General features: G+C 40.2%; 2 protein-coding genes and 2 long non-coding RNA genes across 7 annotated transcripts in view; 3 read left to right on the top strand and 1 right to left on the bottom strand.

Annotated features, from left to right (window-relative positions):
• The first annotated feature begins 85 nt into the window (after window positions 1-85).
• On the top strand, window positions 86-1,339 carry LOC308385772. The gene is made up of 2 exons (XR_013969639.1): window positions 86-208; window positions 1,092-1,339. It is a non-coding gene; the product is annotated as an uncharacterized lncRNA (long non-coding RNA).
• A 39-nt stretch (window positions 1,340-1,378) lies between these two features.
• LOC308386147 lies at window positions 1,379-3,124 on the bottom strand. Its single transcript, XR_013969734.1, has 2 exons — window positions 2,664-3,124; window positions 1,379-1,932 (listed from the first exon to the last, which is right to left on the bottom strand). It is a non-coding gene; the product is annotated as an uncharacterized lncRNA (long non-coding RNA).
• A 554-nt stretch (window positions 3,125-3,678) lies between these two features.
• Window positions 3,679-15,879, top strand: LOC308385507 (poly(U)-binding-splicing factor PUF60-like). Of its 4 annotated transcripts, none has more exons than XM_080864470.1 (12): window positions 3,679-3,993; window positions 4,209-4,271; window positions 6,471-6,566; window positions 8,880-8,969; window positions 9,513-9,563; window positions 10,725-10,886; window positions 10,974-11,066; window positions 12,531-12,744; window positions 12,830-13,062; window positions 13,542-13,656; window positions 14,799-15,046; window positions 15,134-15,879. In XM_080864470.1, exons 1-12 carry the CDS (start codon window positions 3,934-3,936, stop codon window positions 15,431-15,433), a joined length of 1,725 nt encoding a protein of 574 aa, XP_080720596.1. In that variant the 5' UTR covers window positions 3,679-3,933; the 3' UTR covers window positions 15,434-15,879. The 4 variants fall into 4 exon arrangements, with proteins under 4 accessions (XP_080720596.1, XP_080720597.1, XP_080720599.1 ...); XM_080864471.1 differs by having other exon boundaries at window positions 3,685-3,993; window positions 12,830-13,020; XM_080864473.1 differs by lacking the exon at window positions 9,513-9,563 and having other exon boundaries at window positions 3,685-3,993; window positions 12,830-13,020.
• A 4,879-nt stretch (window positions 15,880-20,758) lies between these two features.
• The window catches only part of scrib (scribble planar cell polarity protein), a 78,745-nt gene continuing 74,444 nt past the window's right edge, over window positions 20,759-25,059 (top strand). The window contains exon 1 of the mRNA XM_080864220.1: window positions 20,759-21,842. Coding sequence (XP_080720346.1) covers window positions 21,684-21,842 — 159 coding nt within the window. The 5' untranslated portion in view covers window positions 20,759-21,683. The remainder of the gene's footprint in view (window positions 21,843-25,059) is intronic.

The raw sequence follows: 25,059 nt of genomic DNA, 5'->3' as shown, positions 1-25,059 counted from the left end.
GACATAAATCAGGAGCCTGGTGACGTGGCTGTTACCTAGTTCAAAGGGGCAGATCCAGCCAAAGCCCTTTATTCTTCAATAGAAGGAAGGCTAATCAATGCCGTAGCAAACAACTCGGAGCTGTACGACACCAGCTGCTTTCTGTACCGAGACAGGAATATAAAGGACCGAGCTTGGAGGAAGATATGTAAAGAGATCGGGCAACCTGGTAAGTTCATTCATTTTTCTCAAGTTTTCTCTAAAGTTTTCACTGACCCGGGGAAGCCGCACAAAAGCTAGCAAGCCACCGCTATTTTCCCACTGACATACAAATACCGTTCTGCTTTTAGGCATGTTGTCATTTAAGAATATATTTTATTGCCTCTTTTTTCTTAATTTTCATTTTCATACCGGACAGCATTGCATTCTGCAGCCTGATTGACAAATCTGCTCCGTGTCGTGTCTCCTGCGCTTGCCAAATTTATCATGTTTGGTTTTGATAACCATCACGTCCAATAGAAAAAACAGCACAAAAACACCCATAACTATGAGCCTCATTCGGAAATAGACACCTGCACCGCGAGGGGAAAAGGCGCACGAAAGTGGCAGGCAGATGAAGACAAAACACGGCATAATAATACGTTTACGTTTTGCAATCTACAAAGGTTTGCACTTTGAGAATCAATTGTGAGAACTGTGACCAATGTTCATGTGTGTGTGTGGAAAACAGTGTATAAAGTGCGTGGCCAGGGGCTAGTTATTCTGAGAACCCCTGCTGCAATAAATGAGGGACCACTGTCTACTCTATGATTATTATATTCAACCTGTTAACATTTAATACTGTATTGATAGAACCAACTGATTCTGAAGCAGAGCATCCCCTGTTGCTTCTCCTGGCTCCCCAGTCCCTGAGCTCCTGCTGCTGCACCCACAGATATGTACAGTAAGCACTGATACCTTTTTAGTCGGTGGGATTGCCTGTGATGACCTTTACTAAATATCTACAACCAATCTGATTATATCCTGTTTTTAGTTTGTTTGTTTTTTTCAATGTTGAAATTAAAATCTAGTAGCAGCCTTCTCATTTCTTTGTGTTTTGTGCTGTTTTACAGGCCCACAGGGGAGGACGGCTCCGAGGCAGATGAGGGACGGGTCCCAGGACGGTCCATCGGTGGTGGAGCTGGAGCCACACCAGTCTCCAATGGAGCATTTCCTCCTCAGCCTGGTTCCTGCTCTGGAGAGCAGCTGGTCCTTTTTATTCCTGTCTCTCTGTAAATTCTTATATTTTATATATTTATGTTTAATGTATTTCTGTGTGAGAATTTTAATATTATTTCAAATAAATTTTTATAATGACTAATGTCTCAGTTCTACTACACAGCAAATGTTGGCACACGACTTGACACATGTAGAATTTATTTCATATTATACTAATGACAAAATATACTAATACAGTGGGATGCAGAAGTTTGGGCAACCTTGTTAATAGACATCATTTTCCTGTATAAATCGTTGGTTGTTACAATAAAAAATGTCAGTTAAATATCATACAGGAGACTCACACAGTGATATTTGAGAAGTGAAAAGAAGTTTACTGGATTTACAAAAAGTGTGCAATAATTATTTAAACAAAATCAAGCAGGTGCATAAATTTGGGCACCACAAAAAAGAAATGAAATGAATATTTAGTGTATATCAATGTGTGTGTCTCCTATATGATATATGGGGTGCCTTTGTCTGGACGTGCTTCCCATCCAGAGCTGCACAGCACAGAGGGAAGTTCCAGCGCTCCTGGAGTCCCTCTGTGATGGACCGCCAGTCTCCAGGTGAAGGCACAGCCATGAAGTCGTCCACTAGACAGTCCCAGATGGCCGTCGCTGCCTGGGGGTGATCTGACACACCGACTCTGTAACTGAACGCTTGGTGCTGAAGGAGTCCGCGGTGACAAGGAACCTGGACAAAATTGTTCAAAATCAGTATTATGTGTACTGCAGTTACAAAATACATTATTCAAATTCCAAAATACTTTGGTGATGTCAGATTTAATCACAAAACTTAAATCTTACATAAAACATTTTGTAATTATAAGGATAATTACAAAATGTATATTAGATAATATCTAAAACAGTTGTGTTTTGTTTTAACTTTAACATATCATAATTTGATTGGTAGCAACTTTCACAACTACAGTGAGCCAATCACTCATAATTCCTAAACATGTCAATCAGGTAGGAATGAAGTGAGACATTAATAGAAATAAAGAGTTGTATGTTGACATGTAGCCCTTTCCTTGCTTAAATCATTAATATTTTTGAAAAATTAATCTGTGATAAGACAGCTTATCAAGATAGAACCATGTAACTAGAGATGAACCAAACTGTTCACAGTTTTATCTAACTCTGTTTTAATAAAGGCTGGTGACCCCTGTTATAGAGTCTGACAGCTGCAGGGATTATATACAAATATTCAACTATCCCAGAATTAAACCAGGTCTAAATAAAAAGGAGTGAGTATCACTACAAAGGTTAACTCAGTGGTCCTAATGCTACAGTTTGATATCAGCAAACACCGAGAGTATTCACTGTTAGCATAGCACATCCATGTTAGCAGTGTATAAATGGATGGTTTAGCATATATTAGCAAAGGTATCAATAAATGACTACGTATTAAACACTTTTACTAACCTCAGGCAGACGGACAGGCGCTCTGCAGGTGGGATTGAGCGCCTGTAGTCGGTGTCTAGGCGGGCGATTCTGGGACCGACGCGGGACAGCAGGTCCTCAAACTGGCCGACTGAATGACGGTGATAGCCCATCGCGTTCGGTGTGAACACACCCTTAACAAGCAGCGGTGCTGCCATAGGCACCTCACCCGTGCCAAAGTGCTCACAGGCGGAGGATAGTCCTCCCCCAGCTGCGAGGTACCCACGGCAGCACCCGCTGCTTTTTGAGAGTAAAAGCGATACCCGCTTTCACGTCAAAAAGTCGTCATAAATAAGTCTCCAATAACACCAGAAAAAGTCGCCAGATTTGTCGCTAGTCGCTTTTTAGAAAAAAAAGTCGCTAAGGGGGTCTGAAAACTCGCTAAATATAGCGACAAAGTCGCTAAGTTGGCAACACTGCAGCAGACGTTCGCACCTATGCGTCCGAACTGCAAATGACTCGCGCATGAGCGAAGCCGCTGCTCCCGCACTGTCTGTAACCAGTCAGTTCTTCTTTTACTGTTATGCTGTTTTGTGGATCACAAGGTTTAAAACTACTTATAAACACACACCCACACACACAAAGTAACTACACCAGAGTGCCAATTTCGGGTCACTTTTGCCGGTCCAAGCCCGGATAAAGGAGCAGGGTTGGAATTGTGACATTATAAAACAATAATTGCTAAAACAAATTTAATTTGTACTTCTAAATAAATTCTAAATGCATTTAGGACATTTTTTACTCACTTTATGTCTCTTCCACGCTGTTATTTCTCTCTCCAACAACGTAGGTTACAATTACATTTGCATGTCCAATTATGCCAATTAGGCGATGACGTAATTTATCGACTTTTAGTACAACCAATGGCGATTTTCCTTACTGAGGAGTTGGCAACACTGCTTTAGCGCCCTTTCTGCCATGGTGGCTGAGACACAGCGGAGCGGAGGTGGAAGTGCCTGGCTTAAAACAGGACATATTAGCTGCATATAACCTTCAGTTACTCTTTATATAGTTAGGTAGGAGTCAGACCATGTTTCTTTTTAGCTGAAAAACATTACACCCAGGTAACCTGCAGTGTTGAAAACGTGTTCTCCGACGATGTTTGCTACAATACAATTCGTCCTCGTGTAGTAAAATCAGCGACATTTGACCGTCCTGTTGCTCCCATTGAAATTTATATAGCTTATTTAAAATCTAAAACTTAAAATTGTCCGTAGGCTGCTGTTGTTGCCACTGTCCTGTTTGAAATGGAATGAGAGAAGCTGGTTATTTTGTCATATGTGCCGATATTAAACCCCGGAGCAACATTCAGGTAAAAGTGTAAGATCAAATGATCCGTCAATAAAGTATAATGTTGGATCAGTGTTTCAATATTTATATCTTTTATTAGATGTACATGTGGTTTGGTTATTTGCCTTTTGTTTGAAAGTACACTGAGAGAGGAGAGTGATCTTAATAGTTTTTTTTTTCATATCAATGTAATTTTTTCATCCAACTGAATACAATCTATTTGTGTATGATTGTCAGACCAAAGAGGGAGAGAGGAAAGAGGGGAACGTGAGGAGAAAGAACAAGGTCAGGAAGAACCAGGTAAGGAAACAGAGAGGGAATAGTGACAGGCAAAACAGAAACTGTAAACTGCTTGAGAGAGTTGACCACCAAAATTGATTTGCCAATCTCAAGGTGAGGCGACATAGGTTAAAATAAAAGAAAAAAAAAATCTGCAGAGCCATAGTGGTATCTGCAGTAAAGATCTTTTCATACATTGTATACATTGTACCATAGGCAAAGTTGCCTCCATTTTTATAATTATTTTTTATCAATATTTTGTTCATTTCAAGGACTCTATTTTTGGAGTGAATTTTTATGTATCTATTGTATTATACATACATATTAAAAGTGAATCTCTGTCCAAAATATGCACTCGGTTTACTTCTTACTCACTATGATCATCATTCATCATTTTCCCCCAGTAATTAAGGTTACGATGTGTTTTTTTTAAATTCCAATCCATTCTTCTTTTGCAGCATTTAAATAACCTTTAGCAGATTTGATGGTTTTGTTACAGACTTTAAAAAAAGTGTTTTGCTTTTCTTTCACAAATGTGGGGAATGTACAAAACAATGATGTCATGTTTTGTGACGAGGACCCAGACAGAGAGAGACTTTAATTTAAGAATCTTATGATTTAATAAAGAAATCTGCAGACTTGCACAGAGATGGTAAAATGATGATGACTGATAACGGAGATGAAGACAACAGATGACGAGGACAGGGAGGAACAGGGGTTTAAATGCACCAAGGAGACAGTCAGAGGGAACTCAGGACAACTGGAGACATTTAAGGATGCAGGGACTCACAGAGACAGGGAAGAAGTCTCGCTGTGACGAGTTAAGTTTATCTTGCCTGGCTGGCCAGCTCTCTGGGTGCTCCTGCTAAAGGTTTACCGGATAGATCATCGGACAGAGAAGCAACTGATGTAACAGTTAGTGTAATATAAATGCAGGAGAATATTTTTTTAAAAAATAAAATAAAATTACAAATTATGTTTATTGTGTTTAATTTAAGGAGATAGTGATTTGACCCTTACACATTGAATGTCAGTCCTCTAACCTGGATATACAGGACTGGCAAAATAGTGTTTATTCTTTAGGTTTTCTGGGATCTGGTCATTCTAGTGCTATCTAGCTAGAGTAATTGATTAAAAACAACACAATTGGAATGATATGATACATTAAATTATGAATAATGTCACAGAATAATAAATATAGCCTGAAGGTTGCATGGATAAAAGTGCGCATTAACTCCCGCCCCCCAACATCGCGAGAAATAGTGTTCTCGCGATATCTTTCATTGAAAATATGCAATTCTCGCGAGCGTTGACGTGTGCGGGCCTCTCCGAGAAGGTGTGCTTCATGGCAGTTACGGACACTGCGGTAAATAATTTCCTTGATAAAGAGGCACATTAACAGATTTCAGCTGTAGCGGTCGCTACGTAAGTAAAATGCGATGTATCTTAGTATTTAGGTGCACCGTGTGTTCTTTAAATTTGACGGCGTATCCTTGTGGAGAACGTGCAGATTAATTCACGCGCCATAGCAATGAATGCCTAGCATTAGCTAATATCAGCTAGCAGCAAAGATAACGCTATCTGAATAGAGACCAGGCCTTGCTAATCAATGCGGAGCTTCTTGTACTGATTGTGCCGTTGTAAGGTCATCCAAGTGCAACAAAGAGGTTGCAGTTAAGATTTATATATTCCTCAGTTAAAAAGTTCTTAGGGAAAGGTTGAACTTTAGCCCACTTACTACTACTTCACTCAGCTAACGTATACACAACGCGAGGCTAGCGTTCATGCGCATTACCCTGGCTCACTAAAGATCTGATCAAAGACGGCTGCTTATAGATGGAGTTCATTGTAAAATGATGCTAGCGCCCTGCTTTTGTTATTGTTAGTCTGAAGACGTTTTTTATTTCCCCTAGAAATTGTTGACTTGTTAAAGCTTCCCCATCAGTGCTCATCCCCTTGGGGGCTTTTCCGCCTCAGTCTGGTGGACCCAGCGATTAGCGGGTTGCGTAGGTAAGGAGCCCATCCAGTCCCGCCTGCTTTAAAAAAAAAAATCCGGGTGTATGTCCTTTAAATGTTGACCCATTTAGCGATATCCTGTTCATTTTGAGATGATGTAATTTCTCATTGAAATTAAGTGCGAATGAACAGTGTGCACGTGCAGGGGTTTACGCTCTTGTTTCTCAGTGTTTTGTTTAAAGTGCTCTGTTCTCTCGACTGCAGGGTGGTGAAGCTCTGACGATGGAGAATGGACAGGGCACGGGCTCCAAGCTTGGCCTGCCGCCTCTCACCCCAGAGCAGCAGGAGGCACTTCAGAGGGTAAGACGTTAAACTATCTGCTAGTGATCATGTTATAAACAAATGTCCGATGTAGGGGTGGGCGCTAGAGCCTCAAAATTAAATCACAATTTTTTTTGCAGTACTGGTTCTTATGATGAAAGAAACAAAAGCTGTGTATTTTTCATTCTTCTTTTCCAATGAAGCTGCAGTCACTGATGACACACTTCCTCATTTGAAGCGTGAATCTATTGAAACAAGGTGCCAGTGGCAGCATTATAGTGCAACAGTAATGACACAGCATAAGTCAAATGTAAGCACAAAAGTAGAAAATAAAATAACTGCTGAACTCCATATTTTAACAATAACTAAAGGAACTTAATCTTGTAACTCATCAGGAGCTGCACAATATTGGCACATAATAAAAGTGAAAAATATTTTCTGTCTGGGGTGTATCTTTGGTCGAGCTTTTTAACCAGCTGTTTAAAGCTATCCTTTTCCGCAATGGAACTGCATCAGTAATTTCCATTTTTCAATTTCCATATTCACAAGGGGTCAAACAGCAGATAGTGCTGCATGTTTGATTTGTCAGATTGTTACATTGCGAGGCGCATAAATGAATGACATTTGTACAGCAATCATATTGCGATATGACACTCTTTTTTTTCTTTTTTTTCTTTTTTTAAATATTGTGGAAAATTTTAAACCCGTGTTATCCCAGATCATATACTATGGAAAAGGCCTAGTCCAATGTTGTTTTTCCTTTTCCACTACTCGCCCCCTGAACTAGATTTACTGGCCCTTTAAATATATTTTTACAGGCACAAAAGGAAACAAAACCTCATCTGCAAAGTAATCAATCACTTCAGCTTTTAAATAGTTCATTACACCCCCTAGACTCATCGCTGCCTGGTGCCGTCGCTGCGACATAGAGATGAGGTCGCTGCTGTCAGCTTGCATCAGTTTTATTTTCATCTTGTTCTTAATTCATCATCTTTATCACTTTGTCAAATAAAAGTTAGTGGACGGGAGTAGCAGAAAATACTATAATTAATTTTTAACTTAATTCTTTACTGCTGTTGTGTTATCATTTTTATTGAGGAAGAACACGTCATTCTTGGCCTTAATCTTCTAATGTTTAACAGCCTCTTTACTTCTGTAATGTTTCTTTTCATGTGAAACTTGCCATAAACCAGTTATTAAACCAAACCAGTAACTTGCAGTTAGCAACAGGTAATGTGCTATTAATTTGAAATTTATTAACACTGGTTATGAAAATTTTAGATTTTTGTTTTTAAAGTTACCTCAACTATACCACATTAAGCACAGGGATATGTCTACTTGCAATACTTTTATTTCTTTTATGTCACATAAAACCCAACTTTCATAACTTTTAGTAGGAGATTAGAAGCCCCTTTCAGATGTTGAATGCGTTACCATGTGGGCTTCATCTGTCTGTTAACATGACTGAATTCAGACAGTGCTACAAACTTTATGGGACAAACCACAATACACCAAAAGACCTGTAATGAATTAGGTTTTAGTTTAATGACTCAAGTCAGATCCTGTTGGTTCTTAAAGGAATGTCAGTCTTCTTCTTTTGGCTAATTTTAAATAAGATATTAATGAAGTTACAGCTGTTGTTCTTCATGGTTAAACATGTGCCAATCTACCTGAAATCTTAAGGCACATCAGATAGGAGCCATTGATTTTGCTGCGGTTTCAAGATCAAGCAGTATGCAGTCAGACTTTAAGTGATACACCTGTTATTGGCTCTCTTTTACTAAGGGTTCCTGTAGTTACTTATAGGAAATAGTGGCTGTAATGTAAAGGTGTGTCTGAAAGAGCTACAGATGGCCGATACCAAAGTGTTTAATGTGCTTTTTAACTGTATGCATATTAATATCCAAGACTGAAAGTAGAAAAAGTAGCTTTTATGTGGGTGGATGAAACTATTACATCCCCGTATTTAAAATGATTTATCCCCAAATCTGACTAAAATTTGCAAAAATAAGTTTCTAGAAGTCAAATATGCCAATGAACAATGAAACATCAAGAACAACCAGACTTTCCAGCATTTCAAGTATTTATCTTAACTGCACCATCTGCAAATATCTCCCAAAACCTGCAGTTATTCAACTGTTTCTAAACTGCAAATAATTAGTTTATTATTATATGGGAAATCCTGTTTTGTTTTGGGGTTTTTTGTTTTTTCCTCTTATTATACTTTTTAAAAATGTAGGATTAAATGAAAGTTTGGATTTTAGCCTAGTTTTTGCATGCCGTGTCACATAGATGAACTGATCTTTTATTCATCTGTGGAATTTACATGTAATTTCGCTTCTCCTCTCCCAGGCTAAGAAGTATGCCATGGAGCAAAGTATTAAGAGTGTGTTGGTGAAGCAGACCATCGCCCATCAGCAGCAACAGCTCACCAACCTCCAGGTGAGATGTGTGAAACTATCTGGTAATGTGCCAAACAAAATCTTTGTTGTGCATGTGTCACCTGTGAGTCTTGACTGTAGACAGAATATCATAGTCTTTTCTCGCACTGGTAATTCAGCCATCTCTACTGTCACAAGTCGGTTTGGGCTTAGCTCTTTGGGAAGTCTTGCCTTTCTTCTACCACGTGCTGTGAAAAAGAACGCATGTGTAGACCTTTTGCCCTTTGCTTTTGCCTTTTGTTCTCTTTCAGATGGAGACGATCATCATGAAGGCTTTGGTTATCATGTTAAATGCTTTGCACTTTTAAAGGGAACTTGCTTGTATTTGTTTATTGCTGTGTGGTGAGCTATAATTTAGCTAAAGGAGGTAAATCCTCTCTGTATATTGTTTAGAGGGAGGGTCTGATTATAGTGTAAGCCTTACTGCTTTTGTCTATTTAGCAAAGCAATGACCTTTTAAAAAAAAAAAAGAAAGAAAGAAAAGCAAAGCTAAGGGATATCTAACCTACTTTTCAGCACTTTTTTCATCTTTACTGTCTTTCAGATGGCAGCAGTGACAATGGGCTTTGGAGATCCTCTCTCACCTTTACAATCGGTCAATAGATTATTAAATTTTTTTTTTTCTGTGCGCATTCCCAATGGAAAGGACTGTTACCCTTCTTTTACTGTTGCAATAGCAACAGTCCCTGCCTTTTTTCCTAACCAAAGAATGCATATTTTATAAGAAAACATGGCTTTCAACACCTAACGTACCTGCGACTTTACTGCAATCTCTTCTGAGATGACTGACTGTTGTTAATTGTCGAAGCGCTTCCTTTGCTTTCTTGCGTTGCAGTGGGATATTTTGTTTGTGTATTTTTTATTATTTTTTTAAAAGAAGAAGATAGAAAAAAGGCTGTTTAAAACACTTTAAATGGCTTTTATAGGACTTTATTGGAGGTTTGTAAATGTGAGAAAAGTCACGTCTTTTTGAAAAATATGCATTTGCTCATTTTACAAAACAAAAAAAGCAAAGCTCTTGGCATGGGACAAAAGAGGGATAGCAATCCCTTTAATGGACCAAAATGAGAGAAATTGTGGGACAGGGCTATTTTTTGGCCATCTCAAAGTCAAGCTCTTTTTTTCTGTTAAATGAACAAGTCATCTTCCCTCGATGTTATACTTTACGAACTTATTTTTGTTGGTGACACAGTGAAAGTTAAGAGAAGCAGTAAAGGCGTCAGTAAAACAGAGCAGCTTTCAGGGATTAAAGCGCCCCTCACCTTAGACTTGAGAAGAAAGTTTCAAATGCTTTCATCAAGACTTTGTATGGATTTCGTTTGAACTCCACGATTACTTTTGTTACCTTACTTGCATCCCCGGACTACAGGTCAGTTACTGAAGCCAAAATTTTTGTGAGGGCTGTGCATGTCAATCACATCAATGTGTTTTCCTCCATATGTCTGTTCAGTAGTAACAGAATAGAGGACATACTGTAATCGCCTCTGATGACATCAGTGTTTTTTTTGTTTTTGTTTTCTTTTTATAAATGTTAATATTTTTCCCACAAAGTTCTGTCCATTGCAGTATCCCATTATTACCCTATTTACCTGTCCAGACCCCCCTTTACTTGGAATTGGCCTCTAACAATTTTGGGGAAAGCAAGCACAGTAGAAAATACACATATATTCTTTCTGTGTGTGTGTATGTGTGTTTGTTTCTCCTCCTTTCTTTTACTCTCTAATGCTTATTATGTCTTGTTTCCCTTGGTTGGTAGGTGGCAGCTCAGAGGCAGCGCGCTCTAGCGATCATGTGTCGGGTGTATGTGGGCTCCATATACTATGAGCTTGGTGAGGACACCATCAGACAGGCTTTTGCCCCGTTTGGTCCAATCAAGAGCATTGACATGTCTTGGGATTCGGTTACAATGAAACACAAGGTCAGTGCTGAACTTTGACTTGAGACATGGCGTAGATTGCAAAGAAAGTGTGTGCAGGTTATTCTTGACCTTTGTCTGACAATGCAGGGATTTGCCTTTGTGGAGTATGATGTACCAGAGGCTGCTCAGCTGGCCCTGGAGCAGATGAACTCAGTCATGCTGGGAGGACGAAACATTAAGGTATGTTGGTGTGGAGAAAAACATCTTTTAAGTGCTTAAGATCATGTGGACAGAGTTTGAATAGTTGGATACACCTGGGCAGGATTTCTGTCATAAAAGCTGTTAAGATCCAGTAGCTATACAGCAGTATCATTATGAATATTTTAAAACATTCAGAAAGCAAGACAAGAAATACTGCTCCTCTTATCGATACACATGGTTATCCATATCCAGACTTTTATTTTATTTTAATGCATATATATGTTGCAGTTAAGCAAAAAAAACTTGCAGGGAAAGAAGGGTGTTTGGCTTTACTGTTAGCTTCCTTTATGAAGAACAGGTCTGGAACAGACCAATGTCTGATTGTATTGTTGCAACCCTAGTTATAAGTGAACAGGTAAAAGTGTATCGAGACTCAACATTTCCATGTGTTTATTTTATTTTTTTATTCTTTCATAACTTCATAGTTTTTTCCCAAGCTGTTTTTAGGACTGATGGCCCGCCGGTCGGGTAATACACTGGTGGGAACCCTACTGGTATTTAGATTACTTCCTGCCATTAGGAATATGAAGTCCTGATATGCAAAATTGCTTAAATGTATAATCTCAGTCACTTTATTTAAGTGAAAACACTAATTTGTGATTGTGCTTGTGTTTTTGTTAATTTTCAGGTGCGTGTTGTATGAATGAAGATGCGTGTGTAGTTTTTTTGTTTGTTTGTTTTTTTGTGTGTGTCAGTGCGCAAGTGTGTGTTGGCCTTCCATGATGCCATCAAGGCTTGTGTTAGTGACCAAGTGACCAGTGGGATGCCTAGCAGCAAATAACATCGCTCTGTGCCCATGGACTGCTGATGATGGGTTGCGTCTGGTTGGTGTTACTTGGCCGCCCCATCTGTAGTACAGATCCTAGTCTCCCTCAGACGCTCGTCTTACTCGGGGAGCTCAGTTCTTTTGCAAAGGAGAGTCTGTGCAGCGCTAGCACCAAATATTCAATGCGTTCCTTTAGCCACTAGTTCAGACTGCAGAAATGTTGTGTTTTTAATACAAAGTGTAGTTTCTCTATAATAGTATTACAGCTATTTACAGGACCGGATTTGCATTGTAAATGAGTTGATATTTGACACCCTTATAGTCAGGTTCTTTTTAATTATTGATCCTCAGCTAGTAGATGTCTTTTTGTAATATCTGGCTTTTAAAGAAAGAAAGAAAGAGAGAGAGAGAGAGAGTTAAGTTTGATTTGGTTATTCTTTTGTCTAATGATTAATGTAATCAGTATTTTATCCTTGAAATTTTCTCCTGTTGGGAAAATGCTATAGTGTTTTGTAATTTAAAAAAACACTTATTAGAGGAGACGAGTGGCTTTGACTGAGCTTGGTGGCTGGTGAAAGTAAGCCTTGCAGGGACATAGAGCTTTGTGGTAGGTGCGTTCTCAGGTAATGCAGTAAAGGCTTTACTCAGTAGCCCTGGTGGTTTGATCTGTGCTATAGGTTGGGCGGCCAAGTAACATCGGTCAGGCGCAACCCATCATCGACCAGCTGGCAGAAGAGGCGCGTGCTTATAACAGGATCTACGTGGCGTCCGTCCACCCTGATCTGTCAGATGACGACATCAAGAGTGTGTTTGAGGCCTTTGGAAGGATCAAGTCATGCACATTAGCCAGAGACCCCACCACAGGGCGACACAGAGGCTTTGGCTTCATTGGTGAGCTTGGGGGGGTGTCGCATTCTCTCGTACCTTCGTGTTGCTATAAATCTGCTACTAACTGCGGTTTTTATTTCCTTTACAGAGTATGAAAAGCCTCAGTCAGCCCTGGACGCCGTGTCTTCTATGAACCTGTTTGACCTGGGTGGTCAGTACCTGCGGGTGGGCAAAGCAGTAACGCCTCCCATGCCCTTACTGACCCCCACGACCCCAGGTGGTTTGCCACCTGCTGCAGCTGTGGCTGCAGCGGCAGCCACTGCTAAAATAACAGCCCAGGCAAGTATGAATCCCTTCCAAAGGGATTTAATGGCCTTCCAGGTAAATATGACACAGAACTAGCTAGCTATGACACCAGTACAGATAACATTAGCATTTGTACTTAGAGAAGGCCACTTTGTTGTCAGTTTATTATTGGTATTATTAAAAATTAAAAATGTAACCTTATTTTAATGCAGTTTGACGTCTTCAAAACTCAAACAGAACCTATAAACACGGTGAAAGACTCATTTGTTTTTATATGCTGTATATATGTTAACCTGAGTGGTAAAAGTTCCTCACCTTTACTGATTAGCAAAGCTCTTCCTTGTATAATGTCATAATTTTAAAAGTTTAGCATCACTGCTTAGATATTTTTGACTTGCTAAGAATACTTAATTACTTTTTAACCTCGATTCTCATTGAAGAGAGGCAATGTTGAGTTGATTGTTTGCCATGTTGTGTGATTGTTGACTGTGCTGCCTTGTGTTGTGTTCTGTGTGTTTCCTTTGCCTAATGTCTTCGGCCCCCCCTCTTTTAAGGAGGCTGTAGCTGGCGCGTCAGTCTTAGGAGCGTTAACTGCACCTCAACTTCTCAGTCAGCAAATGGGAATACCTCAGGCTGTTATGGCTGCCCAGGCACCAGGGGTCATCACAGGTATGCACCAAGACATGAGCAAGTCCTCTTTTTGTGCTAAAGAAATGGTTTTAATTTAACTTAGTTGTGCTGTTAAAAACATACAGCTTTAAAGACAGTGAACACACTGTTAGTTTGAACACTTTTAACTGCATGGCATCTGGAAAATGAGAAAATCAGAAGTGGCTGTAAACTTGCTTTCCTGTGAGAGTTATCTTAGTGACTTCATGTCTCACCTACACTTGAACTTCAAGTGACCCAGTGGCATCAGCCTTGTTTATTTGTGCCGTTGTAATATTTTTAGTCATGACAGTATTTCCTGCCATGAATTTATTAATCTGTTTCTCCTATAACTTTTTATACTTTACAGGAATTGGCTCATTGGTGTAATATGGATAATGGAAAATTGTGTGAGGTTGTTTGTGACCTCCTAATTGGGCATTTTAAGTATTTTGAGCTCTGAACTTTTCCGCATAAAATATTTTAAAACAGATGGATGAAAGGGTGAAACGGCTATAATAATTCATAGGGTTTTTGTTTTCTTTAACAGATGATCTAATACATTTCATAATACAAATAAGACCCTAATTTAAACAGGAAGTATTCCTGTATAAATGACTCTGTTACAGCAGTCACAAAAATAAGGGGTTGAAGCTCCTTCAATCAAGTGGACTAAAGGAGAACGGCGCGTTAAATTTTCAAATGATGGATTTTGTGTAGTGATGTCAGCATTAATCTCATTAAAATGATGTTAACACCATAACCGCATTAACGCAGCAAATCTCCGTTAGCGGGTTAGCGTCAACGGGTTAGCGCGGTTAGCTCATTGACGCCGTCCAGCCCCACGCACGGGGTGATCTGCCCTAACTCGCTTACTGAAATTTATGGCGTTAACTTCATTTTAACGAGATTAACGCCGACAGCACTAATTTTGTGGTAGAAATTTCAATAAATGAACCACATTTTCATTAGTCAAATTCAATTAGTCTGACATCTACCCTGGTGACTTGGTACTGTGTGTAATTTTTTGTTTGTGAGTTTTTCTGGTTGATATTTTTGACGTTGAGTTGATGTTATAGATGATGGGATTGTCTTATCCAGGACTAATAGTTGTACTGTGGACCTGCCCATTGTCACTGACTGTGTCTGCCTTCCCTGGAAAGGTGTGACTCCAGTGCGTCCTACCATACCAATGGTTCCCCAGGTCGGTCTTGTGAACCCCGTGCTCGCGTCACCGCCAGTGCTGTCTAATCAGGCTGGTGGCTCCAACCAACAAGAGAAGAAAGAGGAGAAAGAAGAGACGCTTCAGGATGGTACAGGGCAGGAGATGCTGAGTGATCAGGAGCACATGAGCATCTCAGGCAGCAGTGCGAGACACATGGTGATGCAGAAACTGCTTCGAAAATCAGAGGTGATTTTATTTTTTTAATCTAGGAACACTTATTTACTTCCTTATCATCACTTGTGTTTACTTTATTCCTGTCCTTCTACTCTGCAGTCCACAGTGATGGTGCTTCGAAATATGGTCGGACCAGAGGACATTGATGATGACCTGGAGGGCGAGGTGACGGAAGAGTGCGGGAAGTTCGGCTCCGTGAACAGAGTCATCATATACCAGGAAAAGCAAGGAGAAGAGGAGGATGCAGATATCATTGTCAAAATCTTTGTAGAGTTTTCCATGGCCTCTGAGATGAACAAAGCTATCCAGGCACTCAACGACCGCTGGTTCGGGGGTCGCAAAGTTGTCGCCGAAGTGTATGACCAAGACCGTTTCAACAGCAGTGACCTCTCTGCATAAAGTGTCGGAAATGGCTCACCAGCACCCATCTCCCATAACTGTCGCCCCAAACCCATCTCAGCCACAGTCACTGCAGCTAAAGATGCGGGCCTCTGAAACCTATTATGGTCTCCTCTTTGTTTTTGTTTTTTTGTTTTTTAAAATTGCTGTTGATATTAATGTTAAAAGCTCCATTTGGGAGATTCATTAAGATATTTCTGTGTCAGATTTTGTTTTTCTTTTTTTTTTTCTTTATTTTTGCTTTGTGATCTGTGAAGACTCCCTTTTGGTGCAAGTTTTGAATTTTTGTAATCCAATCTGGTAAAAGTTTAAAAGAAAAAATTAGTTTTTGTTTTCTTGCTTTTAGCCCCTTTTATTTTCTTTCCTGAAATTGCCGAACATGTAAAACACTTTTTCTTTGTACAATAAAGGTTATTGTTTGTCCACAAAAAGTGTGGCGTTTATAATCTTGTAGCAGCGTAACTCTTCAATTTATTTAGATGTATGAATAATTTCTTATTCAGTTGCTCATTAAGCCATTAAGTACAAAAAGGCAGCTACAACTGCTGGTCTAAACGAAGCAAGATTACTTATGCAATTATGTAATTATATATTAATTATTAGCAAGATACATTATGTCAGCTAAGTCAAGTTCAAAGCTGGAAGGTGCCTTTGTTTTCAAGGGCTCGATCACTATGGTAACCCATGCTGACCATATAACCTGGTTCAGAGTAGGTTATGTTCAGATTTGGGTCTAAAATTTGATTCAAATGCCACATTTACATTAATTTTATTTACAATACACTAAAAGTAATGTGTAGGGTTTTTTTTTTTTTTGTTGTTTTTTATTTGGGGGTTCTGTCAAGCTAGCTAAGCTTTAGCTGGATTGACTTTTTTCCCCATTCATATTATGTTTTGAGCCACATGCTGCCTAAACTGATCTCGATAAAACCACTGCACAAGATATTTTCTGCTCTCTTTAGTATAAAGAAGTATTCATAGTCAGGCCTACATCAGTAAAAAGCCATATAAATATGTGCAGAGATTTTGCAAGTAAGCAAAAACTATTTAAAATTTTAAGATTCAAAAACCTTTTCTAGGTCTAGAAATACTTTTAACTCTACTAGACTTTTTCACTCGTGTAGTGAGACTGGCATCTGTGCAAAAGGAATAACATTTTAGATTTATTTATTGAATTTTAAACTGGAGTAGTTAGTGACTTTGTGCAATTTTCTCCCATTGAAAAACCATCCAGTGGGCTGAACTGAACTTTGGCAGGCTGGTTGTGGCCCCTGGTGGCATCGTGGGCCTACAGTAGTGGTTGGTTTTCAGACCTGAAACACACAGGATCAGAGAGTAGTAAAATCTTTTTGGTGTTTTCAGGAAAGAGTGTGTGATTTCACATGATGCCATGGTTAAATTGTTTGGGGATAGAAATAAGACTCATTGGTTGTAAAATTGCGCAATATTAACATTTTATTGCTCAGAATTGCCCTCAGGCAGCCCCATGTCCAGTAAACGTTTCATGAATGAGGGCGTGGAAGTCACTGCCAGGCATCAGTTTAAGGTTAGGCTTCCTTTTCTAACACATAGTTTCAAGAGCACATGATGGAAAACGGAAGCAAGATTATTAGCTTTAGAAATCTTGTGTATAAAGGTGTGCAGAAGTCTTTCATTATGACAGCGATAAGTGGTTTGGACAAAAGGTTTTGAGCATGAAGTGGAAAAAAAGGGGGTCTTTAAAGATTACTTCTTTGGTTATTGAAACTGTACATATCTACATCTGCGTGATAGTCAAATGATATCTTGATAGGTAGTCCTCAATCTAAATCACTATGCAGATATATTTCAAGTCTTTTTCTTCTTCTTTCAGCTGTTTCCTTTAGAGTCACCAAAGCAGGTATTGTCAGTTCTGCGATATGTACAGAACAAACACAGGATCAAAATATGATCTAGTTGTACTGTGTGCAACTAGAAAGAATTAATAATAAAATAAAATAGAAAGCTGTAACAATATGACATAAAACACAGTGGGATGCAAAAGTTTGGGCAACCTTGTTAATAGTCATTTTCCTGTATAAATCGTTGGTTGTTACAATAAAAAATGTCAGTTAAATATATCATATAGGAGACACACACTGATATTTGAGAAGTGAAATTAAGTTTATTGGATTTACAGAAAGTGTGCAATAATTGTTTAAACAAAATCAGGCAGGTTCATAAATTTGGGCACTGCTGTCATTTTATTTATTCCAAAACCTTTAGAACTAATTATTGGAACTCAAATTGGCTTGGTAAGCTCAGTGACCCCTGACCTACATACACAGGTCAATCCAATAATGAGAAAGAGTATTTAAGGGGGTCAATTGTAAGTTTCCCTCCTCTTTTAATTTTCTCTGAAGAGTAGCAACATGGGGGTCTCAAAGCAACTCTCAAATGACCTGAAGACAAAGATTGTTCACCATCATGGTTCAGGGGAAGGATACAGGAAGCAGTCTCAGAGATTTAAGCTGTCTGTTTCCACAGTTAGGAACATATTAAGAAAATGGAAGACCACTCAGTTCAAGTTAAGGCTCGAAGTGGCAGACCAAGAAAAATCTCAGATAGACAGAAGCGATGACTGGTGAGAACAGTCAGAGTCAACCCACAGACCAGCAGCAAAGATCTACAACATCATCTTGCAGCAGATGGAGTCACTGTGCATTGTTCAACCATTCGGCGCACTTTACACAAGGAGATGCTGTGTATGAGAGTGATGCAGAGGAAGCTTTTTCTCCGCCCACAGCACAAACAGAGCCGCTTGAGGTATGCTAAAGCACATTTGGACAAGCCAGCTTCATTCTGGAATAAGGTGCTGTGGACTGATCAAACTAAAACTGAGTTATTTGGGCATAACAAGGGGTGTTATGTCATTCCAAGAAAAACACCTGCTACCTGCAGTAAAATATGGTGCTGGTTCCATCATGCTGTGGGGCTGTGTGGCCACTGCAGGGACTGGGAATCTTGTCAAAGTTGAGGGACACATGGATTCCACTCAGTATCAGCAGATTCTGGAGACCAATGTCCAGGAATCAGTGACAAAGCTGAAGCTGCGCCGGGGCTGAATCTTTCAACAAGACAACGACCCGAAACACTGCTCAAAATCCACTAAGGCATTCATGCAGAGGAACAAGTACAACGCTCTGGAACGGCCATCTCAGTCCCCAGACCTGAATGTTATTGAAAATCTGTGGTGTGAGTTAAAGAGAGCTGTCCATGCTCGGAAGCCATCAACCTGAATGAACTAGAGATGTTTTGTAAAGAGGAATGGTCCAAAATACCTTCAACCACAATCCAGACTCTCATTGGAACATACAGGAAGCGTTTAGAGGCTGTAATTTCTGCAAAAGGCGGACTTACTAAATATTGATTTCATTTCCTTTTTTTTTTTTTTTTTTTGTGGTGCCTAAATTTATGCACCTGCCTGATTTTGTAGCATGGGAGATGGGTGGTCTCGTAGGGTGTCTTGCATTGAAATCTGCTGCAGTGACCCGGTTACTGAGTTCACCAGATATCAACACAATTTCGATCCGCTCCTCACGTGTTAACCTCTTCGACATGTCAATGGCTGTGAACAAAGAGAAACTTGTAAATAACTCACGAAAGAATAAAGTTACATTGAAACCAAGCACACCATTGTTTTTCTTGTGACATTACCAATAAGTCTGATGTGTCACATGGCCCTCTTCCTATTGAAAAAAACAAAAGTTATGTCCAAGATGGCTGACTTCTAAATGGTCACCATGGTCACCACCCATCTTGAGGAGTTTGCCCCCTCACATATACTAATGTGCCACAAACAGGACTTTAATATCACCAACCATTCCCATTTTATTACGGTGTATCCATATAAATGGCCCACCCTGTATATTACTTTCAATGCTGATCATGACATTTTAATTCAAATGCTCTGTGATTTGGTTGGTTTTCATCACACCTAAAAGATAGAAGTGTTTATGGTCCAGTTAGTACCTTCAGTTAGATCTGGAGAAATAGAGATTCAGTCAGGGGTTCCTCAGGGATCAGCTCTTGATCCAGTACTCTTTAACCTTTACATGTTTTGCATGGTACTATCAGAAAGAAGTTAATGGCCATTAACTTAGAAGTTTCTAAGTTAATGGCATTAACTTAGAAAAAAAACCCCAAACTTAGATAATTCATATCTCTGACTTCCGAGAAACTGTTTAATTTGGAGGACTATCCAAATCATCAGTAGGATGACTTCAACTCGTTTGGAATGCAGCAGCCACAGTCCTTACACACACATGGAAAAGTTACCATCCAGTTAAAAGATCTGCTCTTGAAGACCTGACAGGTTTAGTAGGGTTTTAGACACTGAGCAAGTCATAGACGATAGGTGCACCCATCCATTTTCTTCCACTTTTCCAGTTCAGGGTCACAGGGAGACAGCACTGCAGCCTATCCCAGCTGTCACGGGGCAGGGTATACCCTGGACAGGTTACCAGTCTATCACAGGGCTAACAGAGAGAGACAGGCAAATATTCACACATTCACACCTAGTTTAGAGTTGGTAATTAACCTAACCCCACTACCCAGATGTCTTTGGGGTGTGGGAGGAAGCCGGAGAACCCAAACAGACTGATATTTGACAGTATTATCTGTTTGATCCCAGTTCAACACAAAATTACCTTTAAAATCCTTCTACTAGTTCATTAAGCACTCAGTGATTTGGCCCAATAGTACATCGATGACTTGCTCAGTGTCCATAACCCTACTAGACCTTTCAGGTCACCAAGTCCGATCTTTTAACTGCTGCCAGAATTAGATCTAAGTGTGCTGATGATGCTTTTAGTTATTGTGGTCCTGTTTACTGGAACAATCTGAACTGATCTCTGCATACATTTAAACACAGACTCAGAAACGTTTTATGTTAAAAGCTCTACATTTAACTCTCTTTGTGTGTGTGTGTTTTAACTTATATTTTACTTCTTTGTAAAAATGTGCTATATCAGTTTTATTGTATAAAAATTGTATATTCGTTGTATATTCCTGTTTATGCTTTATGTGTAAAATCTGAGCCATACAAGGATTCTTGCAGATATATGCATTATTGCAGTTTAAAATAAAACTAAAGCCTAAGTTAAATAGTAAAAAGCCTATAAGCATTATGACCATTTTGACCATTAGATGAAAATATAATTTTCTTTTCTTTTACTAGCATGTGTTTGAAAAGCTTTTCTCCTTAACCTTGCTGAGAAATACCGCTAGGTGGCGTAATAAAGCAAGTCGTGGCCTCCGTTACAGAGGCGCAAAGCGGCGATGCTCCAGCTCAACCGAGCCCAGCCCCCCACACGGCAAACCGGCCTGCCTCGGTGCAACAGGGGAGGTAAGCGCGGCTGCGCACGGAGCTCCAGCACTTGCTACTGGCATTTTCACGCACGTCGGACTAAAAGAAAACTAACTGGGAAGTTTATTTGGATAATTTTGAGATGTCGCTAATATACCCCAAAGGCCGGCGTTTTCCATAGGTTTTATTATATCAGTATTAGCTAACGGCAGCTAGGCACAAAGACGTGCAGTCATCTATACTAGCCGATGCTGGCTAACTAACTAGCTTGAGGACATCCTACTATCATACTCGGGTTAATCTCTGCTGACTCGCTCTCTGTGCTGCGTTAGCTGTTTCGTTGTAGCCGTTTTATCTGTACCACAAGTCAAGTGGCTGTGTGTGTTTTTTGCAGTCGCCACTCATGAGTGCGACACTTGGAGCAGCCTTTCTGCGTAGCGGGCTTGTTTCGTGGTGCATGTTTTCCAGCTAGCCGCGGCAGAGCTCGGGTCTGATTCGGGGGATGTGGTGGCAGTAGAAAAACAAGCTAACGATACTCTCGTCAGTACGAAGAAGTGAGGAAACACTTGATCCGAGTGGGAGTTCTCGTTTTCTTTTTTTCGTTCATTCTTTCTTTTTTTTTCGTTGTTGTTTACGTTGATCGTGATCCCGGGCTGGATGACGCTGACGCGGACCTGACAATCACTGGACACGGCTGAACTGAAACGGGGAATATCGCTAACAGATCGAAAGGATTATTTTGTGTCCCTTAAGTGGATTTCGGCCTCTTGTTAAGGATCTTCGTGTGAGCACAGCAAGTGTTTGACCCTCCAGCAAAAATACCCTCTCTCCTAGAGCGACCTTTTACCCCCACAGCTTCACCCTCCGATGCGGAGATTGCAGTAGCACCGGCAACCAGACCCCCCTCCCCTCCGGCGGCCGGACATGCTGAAGTGTATCCCCCTGTGGCGCTGCAACCGCCACGTCGAGTCGGTGGACAAGCGGCATTGCAACTTGCAGACGGTTCCTGATGAAATATTTCGATACAGCCGCAGTTTGGAGGAGCTTCTCCTTGATGCCAATCAACTCAAAGAGCTACCAAAGGTATGCAGAGAATTTAAAACACCCATATACCAATACCCAGAGGGTGAGTCAGTACATGTCACTGCGCCAAATCCACATTTGCTAACAGTTGAGAATCACTCACCTGTTGTAGAGAAAAAAGGTGACATAACCAATAAAGCAGTTTGCATAATGTCAGCTGCTCAGGTACTTCCTCCTTATCAGTGCTGCCTCATTCCTTGCTTGGAAATGAGTTGCAGTGTTGTAACAACACATTCATTACAAAGTTGTGCTGCACATATGTTAGTGGATAGTGGGGCCAGTAATCAGTCCTTCTACAGTCAAAGCCATTAGTTGGTGTTACCTTATTTGCAATGGATTTATCTTGGCTTTTCTATTTTTTAAGTATATAAGTGAATTAAATCCTAAGTAAAAAAAAACAAAAAACCCCAATCCAGTATCATTTGTGTGTTTTTTGTCAAGAACAGTAGAGTGCTGATAAGCCAGAGTTTATCAATAGAAGAAAAAGTAGAGTATGGCGTAAATACTGGGGTGTTATTGTCTGTTAAGAAGAGTATAGAGGGTAGATGGACTAGCTCGGATCAAAACAGCTGGCATGCACAGTGTTGCCTGTAGCATTGGCCAGTTGGATTGGATGCAGCCTCTTGAAGGCATGCGTGGAATGACTTGCAAAGCCATCCCCACCCACACTCCCACAGTTTGAAATATGACAAAAGTTCTCTTTGCACTGCTCAGTTTATTTTAAGGGGAGCAGGACTGCTGTCGGTATGATTTCTTCAGACTTGCGGAACAAAACATTTGCTTCTTGCCTCTCAAGTGTTTAGTTGAAAACATTGTTCATCGGTAAGACCAGTGATTATCGTGATCGTCATGTTGCTGGGAGTATGTATGAATAGACATTGTCTGTCTTTATTTCACAACTTTATCTTTAGTGGTGAAAGGGACGAGTGGCATATTCACCGATAAAGATTGTTAACAACTCAAGGTCAGCCGAGGCTGAAGTGTTGGCACCGGACCACCTGGGAATCAAAACACAATAGAGCTTTTTGTTATTTTCTCAGAGCAGTAGATACACATTCATTGCAGGAACCACTGTTGACCATTTATCCTACAGTCTTTTGGTAAATAAAACTGATATTCAAGACAAGAAAAAGGGGACAACCATTATCATATTTTCATATAAAATAGCTTTGCATGATTGAAAGTTTAAAATAATCCACATTTATCTTACACTGTGCATTGGTGCAGCCCTTGAGATTGTAACCGTTTGAAATAAGCCGCTTTAGTTTCCTTTACTATCCAGTCAGAGCCAGGTTTTTGTGATTGGCTGTCTCTTGCAAACAGAGAGACAGCCTATCACTGTCTCGCTGTAATCAGTCATCAAGGATCCAAGTTAAACTTTACATAAATAAGGTAAAAAAAAAAAAAACCTTAAAATTTTTCTGTTCCACCCCACAGTCTGAGAACTACAGGTGTAGACTTATTTGGGCAATTTTTGTATTTTATTTCCTTTTCTTCCCTTAGTTTTTTAAACTACACTCTTACTGCCTTAGGAATTAAAATCTTGTAGGTTTTCTATTGTGCATGGAGAAAGAAATCAGCTGAACTATCTTAGCCTAGTTTGCCTGATCAGGTTCACTGGCAGACAGAGTGCTTTTCCTCAACTTCGTACCTGACAGACATCCACGGTGTACCTGGTTCCTGTCCTCTGAAACACAGAGTGACAGATACACCCAAATACTCTAACCGACTGAGCCTGTCTGCGTGGCGCTGGCTTTAATCGAGAAACATAAATGTGTGGTGACAGAATGTCTCCTGTGGTCACGGTGAATGCGTAGCGTGCAGACACGAAGCATCTGGGTGCTCTGTGGTCCTCAGAATCAGCGGGGCTTCAGCGAGGAAGCGGCGCGAGGGGGTCAGGTCAATACAGGGTTGGAAACAAGGACACTGACTGTATGATGAATGGCATTGCCACTATGAGCTCACAGCTGAGTGCCTCTGTGCAGTTCTGTGCTCCTGCCCTGTCACTATGTATTCAAGTCAGAGATGACTCTCTGGACCTACTAGTCAGTCTTCAGCTATTTTTAGACTCAGTCTCACATCCTAGTTGTTTGTTTGTTTTTTCTTCTGTTGCTCATCAGTTCATCATGTGCGTCTGTGAACGAGCCAACCTTTCATATGACAAACAGCCTGGACAGCCTGGCCTGCTTTTTTCCTGCACCACCATGTACAACATGTGCCATAGATGGAGAATAATTGGCTCAGGGGGTGACACCTCTGCAAACTGTCACTTCTTTTAAATTAGCAAAGACGCGCTGGCCAGGTGTGTGTGTGTATGTGATAGGTAACGTATTGAAAAAGATTCAAGCACCTTTTCACAAACTATAGATGCTGAAATGCAGTTAACTGCTTTTAAATTGGTAGTGAAGAATAAAGCAGTCAAGATGTAGCAGTAATTAGTGTCACGCTGGGTGTGCATGGGTCTGGATGCTGTTGGTAGGGGTTTAACGGCGTGAACAGATGGGAGATTTGCACGGCCCATCCTGACAGTTTCTTAAGTTTGCTATGACTCGGCCCCAACCGCACTGCTCGCTGTTATCTCTGGTGATGATGTCTCCCATTTCCTAATTCAACAGCATCTTATCCGGGCACTGATTATTTTATGTAGAACAGTAATAGCATTAAGTTTGACTTATGTGTGTGGACTGGGTTTAGAGAGCCTTTAAGTCAACCACTGGATGGGGATTCCCCACATGTTCATACATCCTTAGTTGTTAATGCTACTCTCTTTCTCATGACAGGGAGTCCTTAATCATGCATTTGTTTTGCTGCTGGGTTCCTTATTGTGTAAATTACCATGTAGTTTGACTGTCAGGGTTTTCCTGACTTAAGACGGGCCTTTGGTGGGTGACTACACATGTAAGCTGGATTTGTCTGCAGAAAACTTCTAGGAAAACCCCGAGTATAAAAGGCCAAATTCTCCTGAATCCAAAGCAATGCTAGAGAAATCATTGATCTTAATTAAAGTTTAATAAAAGTCATAAATTGTAAAATGAAATGTAGTAGTCTCTCTACTTTCAGCTCTGTATTCTCAGCAAGGATGTTTGCTGTCTGAATTTCTTTTTAGCCGCTTTGAAAAACTAGCCTAGGCTGGAATATCATATGGAGGAAGAGGGAATAATCTTTTTAGCCACTCTCAAGTCCCATGACAGGTTACAAAGAAGTCCATTCACCCATC

The sequence above is a fragment of the Rhamphochromis sp. 'chilingali' genome (assembly GCF_963969265.1).
Source record: "Rhamphochromis sp. 'chilingali' genome assembly, chromosome: 18".
NCBI classification, from domain to species: Eukaryota; Metazoa; Chordata; class Actinopteri; order Cichliformes; family Cichlidae; genus Rhamphochromis; species Rhamphochromis sp. 'chilingali'.
This window is presented reverse-complemented; position numbering and strand designations above follow the sequence as displayed.

Bases quoted from the DNA above. Each gene is read 5' to 3' on its own strand.
- LOC308385507 (XM_080864470.1), top strand. From the start codon at position 3,934: ATGAGAGAAGCTGGTTATTTTGTCATATGTGCCGATATTAAACCCCGG. The intron at 3,994-4,208 runs GTAAAAGTGTAA...TATGATTGTCAG, and splicing joins AACCCCGGAGCAACATTCAG to ACCAAAGAGGGAGAGAGGAA. The intron at 8,970-9,512 runs GTGAGATGTGTG...ACTGTCTTTCAG, and splicing joins AACAGCTCACCAACCTCCAG to ATGGCAGCAGTGACAATGGG.